The following is an 11,623-nucleotide window of genomic DNA, read 5'->3' on the forward strand; positions in this document are numbered from 1 at the left end:
GAAATGGAATTTCAATTAACTGCTCTTCACTGTGAGATGAAGATGAAAAATAAATGGACAGAAATTGGAAAAATGCAAGCTTAAGTAGGGTAGGGGTACAATCTTGGTGTTTTCTCCTAAGACTGAAATATCCAGACTCTTGGGACAGTATTGATATTGGACTATTGAGAAATTCTCCTTTACGGTCCAAATAAAGGAGCCCATGCTTATAAGTTGTCATTGAGGGACAAAAGCATATCTAGAATGAATATTTTAAGACAAATTGTTCACTACTCTCAGGTAATAGATGAGCAACTGAAACAGTGAGAACAACTGATTTGTTCCCAGGCATCCAATTTGTGTGTGTGTATGTGTGTGTGTGTTTGAGAAAGGCCTACAATCCAGATTCTGTAACTCTGTTACAGGGCAATGTTTCCCATCTTGGGACTAAGCCCTGTCTAAGTTCTTGCCTTCTTCTGACCAAGAATGACCAGAAGAGGCTCAGAGGTTCCACACAAACAAAGGTTTATTAAGGACAGAAAGAAAGTAAAAGGCTCATGAGGGAGAGGGGTTTCCACCTATGTTAGCCTCCAGTCTCTCACTGGACAAAAGACCTCTTAGGGCTTATAAAAGTTTTTAGGCAGGAAAAAGGCAACATCTTTATTCATTAGATGGGTGGAGATTTCCAGGAGAAGGGGAGGGGTTATGAAAATCAAATGCGTGTGCAGTTAGAATTCAAGATGGACTTCCTCACAGAGGTTGCTGAAACTAAGATGGAGTCTGTCACAAAGGCTGCAAGGATATTGAACAGGATTTATTCTGGGGTGTTGTGCATGTGTGATGTCCCTGGATCTTGGTTCGAGCCCCGGCAAGGGGTGTCTGCTAGGCCACGTTGATCTTTACTGCTCATGCTGGTGAGGGCTTGAAAAACAACTCAGAAGGATTATCAGTAATTTATAGCTGGTCAAGCACACAGGACCTTGAAATGTAGTCCTTATTTAATTCAGCCAGCCCAGTCTCTTCCCTGTCTCAACTCTTCATCCAGTGCCAAGCATCTTATTGACCATACGTCAACCTTATTCCATTTCTCACCCCTTTCTCGTTAAGAAGAATATATTCCTAAAACTCAGGGAGTTTTTGGATTCCACTTTGAATTTCTCAAAGCAACAACAATGTTCTTTTCATTTTTGTGTACTCAATGGCTCATGGATTCCCAGGATATAGTATGTGCTCAGAAAATGTCCAATTAATAAGAAAATAATGGTAAGCCAGGTTATTTTACATTCCAGTATCATTACTGGATCTTATATCACAATCATTTCAACCCTTTGTCTTACTGACAAAGCTACGTCCACATATCATAAACTATGACCCCCTCAATCTAAAAGACTAATGTCCAAAGTACAGACACATTGGGGAAAAGGATTTAGGAGTCATTTAAATTCAATAAAGCTCATTGCTTATTGTTACACACATGAGCAATCCTGGCAAAAACCATGCAGTTTTGCAATGAACATGGCAAAAGACCCCTTGTCTGATAAAGGAGAGACAGACAGAGAAAGAAAGAGAGAAAAGAGAGAGAAAGAGACAGAGAGAAAGAGATAAAGACCTAACTACAGACTAATGATAACTTATCATCATTCAGGACTGAAATTTTAATTCCTGTAACTTATTCTTCACTATATTCCTTTCTGTAGAAATTTGAGTAACAATACAAAAAACAACATGCAAAATATCTATAGTTATATATTTAGGAACATAAATTTCATGATAAATTAAGAGTTGCATTTTCAGGAATATTAAATTATTATTTTAGAACCTGCCCAAAGAATCTCAGTTTCTGAATAGTAGGATTACAAGCATAGAAATTAAGGAGAAAGGGTCAAAGTGATTCCCAATGGAGGAGTGAGAAAAAGGGAAACTTAAAATACAAAACAAAGCAAAAGCAATGTGAAGGTTCAGAAGCCACAATACCTAGTTTACTTAGCTTGAGATTATAATTAATAAATTTGACCATCGGTACATTCATTCATTACTGATTCCTAAAACATCATTATTTAACAGGAATGCAGAGATCCAGTTCTCTTGTCCTTATCACTACCCTTTCTTCAGTAATCTCTGGATTCCTTGCTTGATCTCCTGGGTTCGCACTCCATAAACAATGGGATTGAGGGCTGCAGGAATGATGTGGTGGAGGACATTGAGCAAGACTGGCACATCAGGGGAGACCTTCTTCTTAGCCACATGAGTAAGGACGAAGACCAGGAGGATGGTGCTAAAAAAGAAGATAAGGATGAAGTGGGAGCCACATGTGCTTAGGGCCTTGGCCACAGCACCCTCTGCCTTGAGTCTCAGCACAGCTCGCAGTATGAGGGTGTAGGAGAGAAAGATGAGGATGAGGTCAGATCCTAGCAGAGTCCAGCCTACAGCAAATTGGTAGAGGCGATTGATGGTGACATCATCACAGGAGAGCCTTGAGACAGACATATTGGCACAGATGCAGTTCTCAATGACATTTCTCCCACAGTAATGGAGTCGAGCAGAGAGAATGGCAATGGTTAGGGTAAAAATAGCATTTCTGGCCAAAATGAAAATGACAGCCTTGGCTACAAATTGGTCAGTGATAATGGATGTGTACTGCAGTGGGTGGCAGACGGCCACATAGCGGTCATAGGCCATGACCATGAATGTGCAGGACTCCATAGCAAAGAAGTAATTCATGATGAACATCTGGAAGAAGCAGGAAAAGAAGCTGATGGGTCTGAGGTCGAACCAGAAGATGGCCAGTACCTTGGGAATGACAGTGAGACAAATCACCACGTCCTGCAGGGAAAGGAGGCTGAGGAGATAGTACATAGGCTTGTGCAGGGAGGCCTCCAGCCAGATGGTGATGAGGACAATAGCATTAGACCCCATGGCCAGGAGGAAGAGGAGGCTGAGTGGCAGGGACAGCCATAGCTGCCAGCTGGGGTACCTGACAAAACAATTTAAGAGGAAGTCTGAAATCCCAGTGGAGATGGAGCCATTTCTGTAAGGTGTCATCTTGTGGATTTTATTTCTACAGCTTTCCTTTGGTGATCTGGAAAGTTAGGATCAAAATTTGCTTCTGACTTTATACTAACAGAGGTAGAAAAATTCCACTTTTTTGAACGGAACTTATGGCTTCTAGCCTGTTATTTTGCACTAACTGGAGATTTTGGTATGTTACGTATGGAAAATAAATCCATTACAATCTTTTGAAAATCTTGTTTCTTCACATTTCTTAATTCTGGAAGAAACCATCTTATCAAGTTCAATGAGTAATTTTAATAAGCTGTGAGGCAGTGACCCTTGCCATTGAGGACTGCGATAAATTAGGCCCACTGATTTCAACAGTGTGGAGGTGGTGAAGTTGATCTTCAGTGACTCATCTCTGAATCCCTTTTCCCAGTTGCAGATAATGTCCCCCCAACACACACCAGGTACACTGCAGTGTTGTCAGTCCTCTCTTCTTATTTACCCTTTAATACTGGGCACTATGCCAGGTGCTGGGGAGACAAAGATTAGCAAGTTCTGTCCTTGCTCTCAAGGCAATGACAATTCTCTATAGGGATGGGGACGGAGAAGTATAAGACAAGGTGATAAGAGCAATGATAGAGTCATATGCAAAGTATTTTGAGAATGTAGTTGAGAACTAATTCCCTCAAATGAAATTAAATTGTTCCCAGGACTATCCTCCTGATGAATTTTAAAGTTTAGTTCAAAAAGGCTAAGAAAAATGAGTTGCCTGTGGCAGTGAGAGATGCCTGTTTAATATCCGGGGTCGGCCTTTCTGAAATCTTTCAAATCATGCTGTGTATGGTCCCTAGATCTGTCCACATTGTTCTGGCAAGTGTCATCCAATGAGTGGAATTTACTTTCTTTCATCATTATTTAGACTCCACTTTTCATATCCATTTAGCTAGCTGGTAAAATAAAAATAGTTCACAGTGTATTGAACTCTCAATACTTACCAGGCACTGTGCTGAATAAAATACAGCAGTATTATTATTTCACTTAATTATTAAAACAATCTTGTGAAATAGGTCTTATTTTTGTGACTTTATAAATAAAGGAAATCAGATGAAGAAGGTTGAGAAAAGTCTAAGGTCACATGTACAGTAAAACTTTCAACCTAAGTGCAAACCTCTCTTTGCTTTGAGACCCAGTTCTTAGTCATTGATGCTGTACTACATCTAAGCAGCTAAGGAGCATGGGTTGGATGGCCTCTTAGGATTCCTCTGAGCCCTTCAATGCTTGGATACTGGATTTGGTTCCTCAGTCCCTTAATGAAGAACAAATCTCTCACCTTAGTGTAATTAACCTACTGCTGTCTAGTCAATTCCAACTCAGCAGAGCCCTGGTGATGCAGTAGAGCTTGAATGCTATCCAAAAGGTCAGCAGTTGGAATCCACCAGCTGCTGTTCGGGAACACTATGGGGCAGTTCTATTCTGTCCTACAGGGTTGCTATGAGTTGAAATCTAGCTGTTAATATTACACATTTTTTCTTTCTATATGTGCCCTTGGCCCCATACTTCCAGTCCTGTGCACTTTGTTTTCTCAATCTTCTTACTAAAATGACCTGAGAATTATCTATCTCCTCCTTACTTCTCTCTTCATTCTTTTTGATGTTCCGGTTTAAAAACAAGGGATTCCGACTAATTAGTGTCTGCCAAGAGTTTTCCCTCCTTTTGGAGGCAAAAGTAGTTTGAAGATATACAGAAGGAGTTTACATTATCTCCCAATTCTTTTCCAGGCATTAATAATAGAACATGTTAATAATGCCTTTGGTGCATTTCTAAGCAGTTTTTAAAGGTTTCTCATTTGTGCCAACGAGACACAGTACACAAAACAGGGTTCCGGTTATACCAATTAATTTTGTCACCTAACTAAATTGTGTTTCAACTGTATTAAGTATCTTTTCCATGAGTTTACAGTTGGAGATGGGAGAGCTTTGTAGCTAAAACTGAAGAATTGTCTCCAGGCCAGTACCCATAGAAAGTCCCTACATGCACAGTAAGCACAGTGGTCTGGAGTTTAGTATGTTATTCGGTATTTCACTTTAAGTGTCGTTATTTTATTCATTTATTTTTTTATCATAATCCTTCTTATAACAATATGCCCGACTGGAACCTCTCTTTTCCCTTACATTTGCACTTCTGACTCCTACCTATTTCCCTGGTTCATTTGATCCTATCTTTCCTTAATATTCTTCTATGTTTTTCCACCTTGTTGTTTTCCTGTATTTTCTCCCTCTCAGACCCAAAAAGTGATTGGAAAGCTATATCTGTGACGATGTCTATATCTATTTCATCTGTCTCCTCTGACAAACTTTCTTGCTTCATACCTCCACTGCATGCCCCATCTACACATTTTTTATCTCTTCTACTTGCTGATTCTGAGCGTTGACTTGGGGCAATGGGTTTCAATAGTGGGAGTACTGAAGGTGGTAGATATCTTAAGGTAATAATCTCTGGAAAATAGCTTCCAGATCTGAGATGGTGACCAAAGAAACTTCTTCATGTACTTGACATTATAACATTTGGTTGGTTCTACTTCTCCTGATTTTTTTTTTTTCCATTCATATTCCAGAGTTTGAATAGTTATCTTCCTGATCCAATGCTATCCCCACTGTAACCACCTTCTTTATCTTTGGCTGCACCCAAGCACAGCAAATGCAAATTTCAGGCTGTCAGATCCTGACACTACTTCCTTCTATCACCTCGTGCTGTTTGCACTTTATCAGCTCTTTCTCAGCTCACACTTTGTTTAACATTATTTAGAGCTCCACTCTTGGAAAGCACAGCCTCAATTCTCACCCTTGCCAAGCCAGATTAAGGATCTCCACCTGATTGCTGGAGAGCTCAGCCACATGGAAACACCTTTGCTGCAAGTAAGAGGATCTACAAGGAAACTTAGAAGAAGCAGAATATTCTTTCATTTCCTGGGTGGCTTGGAACGATTATTTCCAGCAGTGGAATAGAATTTCTGGAGAACACATAGGGAGAATTTTCCATTCTTTTATCTTTCTCTTTTTGCCTTTTGTTTTTTTCTTCAACGATTTATTCAACAAACATAGAGCGCCTACTCAGTTCTAGGGCTAATTTTACTGAATATGCATTTATCTTTCCTCTTCCTCTTCATTCTTCATCTGCAATCAGAGCCAGCCCCCACAGTAGTAGGATTGAGCCCCTGCAGCTAATTATGTCTTGCCTGCATCAGAGTCAGGGTGAGAAAGCCGAAGAGTTGAGGCCAGAACCAATGCAAGGAACGAAGCCAAGCCCTGCTCCCAGGCTGCAGGATACAACTATGTCACAGCACCCCAGAAGCACAGACTTTGAGATTTGAAGGGGATATTAAGGATTTTAGTCCCATGGTATTCATATAAACTTGTAAAGTATTTCTATCAGTTTACCCTTCAAACTTCAATTGACTGGTTGCAAATACAGAAAGGAAATTGCCTTTTTTTTTTTTTTTGTGGCTTGTCTTTCTAGTTTTAGCATTTCAGCTTTTAAAAAATTCTTTAGATGTTGTTCCCCTTTCCTCACTCTCGTATGCATCTTTACTTTCTGGTTTGTTACTTTATATAATGAGATCACTTCTTCCCCCAACAGATCAATACACAAATTTTGTCTTGTAGGGCTTCTAGATTTCCAGGTACCCAAGTCTTGCAACTATGTCCTGCTTTTTAGCTATCACAGTACTTTAGTTTGCCATGGACAAGCTCCAGTTTATCTACTTACTTCGTACATCAAGCCCCCAGAGGAGGCCAAGGCAGTTAAGGGTCCTCTATTACCTCTGCTCAGGTTACTCAAGCATCCCTGACACACATCCAGGCTGAAGAAATGGGGCTCCTCTGCCTTCTGCCTAATCTTGGTGCCCATGCTCCTTAGATCTCTCTCCAGGTTTCCCTTCTAGGACTTACTTTCAGAAGGTGCAGTAGCATGACTCCACTGATGCTGGCACTTTGACCAGATACTAATAGAGCTGAGACGGTTCCAACCTCAGTGACCTCAGGACCCTCCCATGAGGGAACATGTCTATTCCTGTTCCCTTGGGAGAGAGGTGGAAATCAGCAATAGCAAGTCCACAAGGTCTTGCTAAAACACATTTTATTTCTCAATAACTAAGTTTTTGTTGTTTCATTTCACTTTTATCATTATAATGTCATGGTTAAAGTCATGATAACTCATCATCTCTCCATTCAACAGCATGGATGGACAATACCTGTCCTCCACTGAGCATGTTCTCGAAGCCCACGAGAACTTGTGAGTAAACTTATTGTATTCTTATGCGGGGCTGAGAGTATACCTGCACATATGTGTGAGAATGTATGGGGGGGGGTATATGTAAGTCCTCGATGTTCAGGGAAAGTACTCACTGCCTGCAATTCACACAAACAGTGCAGTATCTCCTAGGGCTGGGGCCTAGAGGCTCTTTGTCTCAGGTAGAGATACAACCAATCTCTTTCCTATTTTAATTTTTCTGATTTGTCGTGTGTGTGTGTGTTTAATAATATTTTTAGTTACTCTGGTTTTTCTTTCTGTGAGTTATTTATTTATATTTTTCCCCATTCCTCCTCTTCTTTTATTTTGATGGCTCATAGAAGCTCCTTGGATATGCCAAAATTTAAGTTTTAGAACATTTTTATTGTATGTTATTCGTTGCTGTTATCATTTTCCAATCCATTACACGTTTGGACTTGATAACATTTGTCTGTTTTTTAATATGATGTTTTCTGTTAAACAGAAGTCAACAATTTTGATACAGGAAAATCTATCTAGACCTTCCTTAATAGTTTCTCCTATCGGCATATTGTTTAGGAACTCTTATCCCATCCAAAGTCAAGGAGTTATTTTTTATGATTTCTATAAGCTTTTGAGTCTCATTTTCTTTTTCGTGTTTTCAGTCCATTTATGATTTATGTTGTATGGGGTGTGGCTGAAATTCAGATGGGTACTCTGGCATACTTAATTTGATTGTTAAGATATTAAAGGTGATAAATAGCGATTGTCCTAATCTCCCTGGGTGACTGCCCCCACCACTGTACTCGTGACTGAGGACATTCTCCTGGGATCTTTTATTCTAAGGTTAAGCAAGTAAGTGTTAAATATTTGGCAGGCAGATGGCCTTTAGTTATGCAGGTGCCAATTCATTCTGATTAGTTAGTGCCCATGCTCTAATAGTTGTTAAATGTAGGTTAAAGTTAAATACTTTGAATTCTGATCAGTTAGTGTCCATTCTGTTTGTTGTTATTAGCTGCCTTCGAGTTGGTCCCAACTCATGACAACCCCCTGCACAATGGAATGAAAAGCTGCCCAGTCTGGCACCACCTCCCTGATCAGGTTTGGATGAGACCATGGTGATCTATAGATTTTTCATTGGGTGATTTTCTGAAGTAGGAAGCCAGGCCTTTCTTTCTAGTCCGTCTTAGTCTGGAAGCTCTTCTGACATCTGTTCAACACAGCATATGCAAGCCTCCACTGACAGGTATAGCTGTGCATGAGGTGCATTTGCTGGAAATTGAAGCTAGGCCTTCCAAATGGAGGGATAGAATTCTACCACTGAAACATCAGTGCCCCCATTAAAAAAAAAAAAAAAAAAAAAAAAACTGCCATACTGCTGAACTGCTGACCTTTTGTTTGGCAGCCAAGCTCTTAACCAGAGTTCCTATAGGTAAAGCTAAATATTTTGAATACTGATTATTTAGTGCTCAGTGGTACCATAATTAAGAGCTTGGCTACTAACCAAAAGTTGGCAGTTCGGCAATTGGGTTTCAGCAGCTGTTCCTGGGAAATCTGAAGAGGAGTTCTACTCTGACTTGCTATGACGTTGCTGTAGACTTGCTATGAGTTGGAATCTACTCCATAGCAATAGGTTTTTTTTTTTTTTAATGTTATACTGGTTTTAAAATACTAGTCAAAGTTAAATACTTTGGATATTAACCCTTGGAAATTGTGAAGTATGCAATCCACTTTACTTTCTGTAAATGAGGAGCAGATTATACCAACACAATTTTCTAAATAGTAGAGGTCCCCATTAGTTGGTTTAATTTCTTTCTTAGATATTTTTTTCCAAAGGAACCCAAATATGCCTAAAATTTTCTTTGTGGGAAGGTTTTAAAAATTTTTTTTCAGTAGATGTAAGGCTGTTCATATTTTATATTTCTGCTTATATTAATTGTTTTAATTTCTGTTGCTCTAGAATGTATTCATATTATTGAGTTTTCAAAACCAAATGGCACAAAATTGTTCATAATGCTCTTTTATTACCAAATTAAAGCCTGTGTTACCTGTAGTGATGTCCCTCTTTCATTCCTGGTATTGGACATTTGTGTTTTTTCCTTTTTTATGATCTGCCTATATTATATTAATTTTATTTATTTTATCAAAGTATCAGCTTTTAGTTTCATGGATTTTTTCTTTTGTTTGTTTTATTTACCATTTTGTTGATATTCACTCTTGTCCTTCTTATTTATTTCATTTTATTTACTTTGGATTGATTTCTTTGCCTTTATTCTAACTAGAATGGATCTCCTAAGGCTAATTACTCACTACTCTCTAATAATATATGAGTATTTTTTTTTATCCTGAGACACAGTCTCTCTCTCTCTCTGAGTCTCAGGATGCTCATATATGTGTGTGTATACATATCTATATATAGAGAGAGAGATATACACAGACAGACATACAAACAGAGAACAATGATGTTGTTGAAGGCTGAGAGACAAAGACCTAATTACAGGCCAATGGAAAAGTCTCATCATTTAGGACTGAAATTTCAATTCCTATAGCTTTTTCTCCAATATATTCCTTTCTATAAACATAAGAATAACACAACATAAACCACAAAATATCCACAGTTGTATTATCAGTAATACAAAATTCCTGAAATATTAACAGGTGTATTTTCAGGAACATGAAATTCTCATCCTAGAGTCTTACAAAAAATTTCTTAATTTTAGAAAAATAGGAATACAAACACAGATATAAAGGAGACAAGGTCAAGGAGATTCCTTAAAAAAGATGGAATCCTTTAAAAAATACACCCTGAAGTTTCAGAAAAGTAGTCACAATACCTAGTTTATCTGATTTGAGATTATAAATAATAAGTATGAATTGCAGCACACTCATATATTAAAAAAATTTAAAAAATTGCTGTGGAGTTGATTTCGACTCATACCACCCCTATAGGACAGAGTAGGATTGCCCCATAAGGTTTCCAAAGAGCTGATCTTTTGGCAAGCAGCCATAGCACTTAACCACTACACCACCAAGGTTTCCACCCATACATTACTGACTCATAAACCATGATACTATAGCCCATTGCCATCGAGTCGATTCTGACTCCTAGCAACCCTGTAGGAATGTAGAAATTCAATTCCTGCTGTCCTTATTACCACCTTTCTTCAGTAATCTTTCGATTCCTTGCTTAATCTCCTGGGCTCGCAGTCCATAAACAATGGGGTTGAGAGCTGCAGGAACGACGTGGTGGAGGACATTGAGCAAGATTGGCACATCAGGGGAGACCTTTTTCTTAGCCACGTGAGTGAGGACGAAGACTAGGAGGATGGTGCTAAAGAAGAGGATAAGGATGAAGTGGGAGCTGCATGTGCTTAGGGCCTTGGCCACAGCACCCTCTGCCTTGAGTCTCAGCACAGCTCGCAGTATGAATGCGTATGAGAGGAAGATGAGAATGAGGTCAGATCCTAGCAGAGTCCAGCCTACAGCAAATTGGTAGAGGCGATTGATGGTGACATCATCACAGGAGATCCTTGAGACAGATATATTGGCACAGATGCAGTTCTCAATGACATTTCTGCCATAGTAGTAGAGTCTTGCTGAGAGTATGGGAATGGGCAAAGTCATAAAGATATTCCTGGCCAAAATAAAAATGGCAGCCTTGGCCACAAATTGGTCAGTGATAATGGATGCATACCGAAGTGGGTGGCAGATGGCCACATAACGGTCGTAGGCCATGACCATGAATGTGCAGGACTCCATGCCCAGGAAACAATTCATGATGTACATCTGGAGGAAGCAGGCAGAGAAGCTGATGGACCTGAAGTCAAACCAGAAGATGGCCAGGACCTTGGGAATAACAGTGAGACAGAGCACAATGTCCAGCAGGGAGAGGAAGCTAAGCAAGTAGTACATGGGCTCATGCAGGGAGGTCTCCAGTCGAATGGTGATCAGAAGGGTAGCATTGGCCCCCATGGCCAGGAAGAAGAGAAGGCTGAGGGGCAGGGGCAGCCAGAGCTGCCAGCTGGAGGACCTGATGAAACAATTTAAGAGGAAGTCTGAAACCTCAAAGGAGATGGTGCCATTTTGCTGAGCTGCCATATTGTCATATATTTCTACAGTTTTTGTGATCTGTAAAATTAGGATAAAAATTAGCTACTGACTCAGGCAAGACACATGAAGATTGAAGAATTTTTCTTACCTGGGTGCACCTTGTGGATTCCAGCAGGTTATGCAGAACAAGTAAATTTATGTATGTATTCTTTGTGCGATGCTACAGGGATATTTCTATCACTTTAAACAGTAAAGACCTCTGAGGTAATATGATTTGTTTACACATACTATTTGTTTAATATCTATTTTTTGATAGAATTGTTAAGTCTTC

At 39.5% G+C, this 11,623-nt stretch overlaps 2 protein-coding genes across 2 annotated transcripts; both read right to left on the reverse strand.

Annotated features, from left to right (window-relative positions):
* Nucleotides 1-222: 222 nt before the first annotated feature.
* On the reverse strand, nucleotides 223-3,122 carry LOC100654847 (olfactory receptor 56A3-like). The gene has a single exon (XM_023542055.2). The coding sequence runs from the start codon at nucleotides 3,019-3,021 to the stop codon at nucleotides 2,077-2,079; it is 945 nt and encodes a 314-aa protein (XP_023397823.2). The 5' UTR covers nucleotides 3,022-3,122; the 3' UTR covers nucleotides 223-2,076.
* A 6,851-nt stretch (nucleotides 3,123-9,973) lies between these two features.
* LOC135231968 (olfactory receptor 56A3-like) lies at nucleotides 9,974-11,340 on the reverse strand. Its single transcript, XM_064289214.1, has one exon. It carries the CDS (start codon nucleotides 11,338-11,340, stop codon nucleotides 10,375-10,377), a length of 966 nt encoding a protein of 321 aa, XP_064145284.1. The 3' UTR covers nucleotides 9,974-10,374.
* Between the last annotated feature and the right edge of the window lie 283 nt (nucleotides 11,341-11,623).

This window comes from Loxodonta africana, chromosome 7 (assembly GCF_030014295.1).
Source record: "Loxodonta africana isolate mLoxAfr1 chromosome 7, mLoxAfr1.hap2, whole genome shotgun sequence".
Classification (NCBI taxonomy): Eukaryota; Metazoa; Chordata; class Mammalia; order Proboscidea; family Elephantidae; genus Loxodonta; species Loxodonta africana.

What these genes read in the sequence shown, in the direction of transcription:
- LOC100654847 (XM_023542055.2), bottom strand. Translation starts at nt 3,021, where the DNA reads ATGACACCTTACAGAAATGGCTCCATCTCCACTGGGATTTCAGACTTC.
- LOC135231968 (XM_064289214.1), bottom strand. Translation starts at nt 11,340, where the DNA reads ATGGCAGCTCAGCAAAATGGCACCATCTCCTTTGAGGTTTCAGACTTC.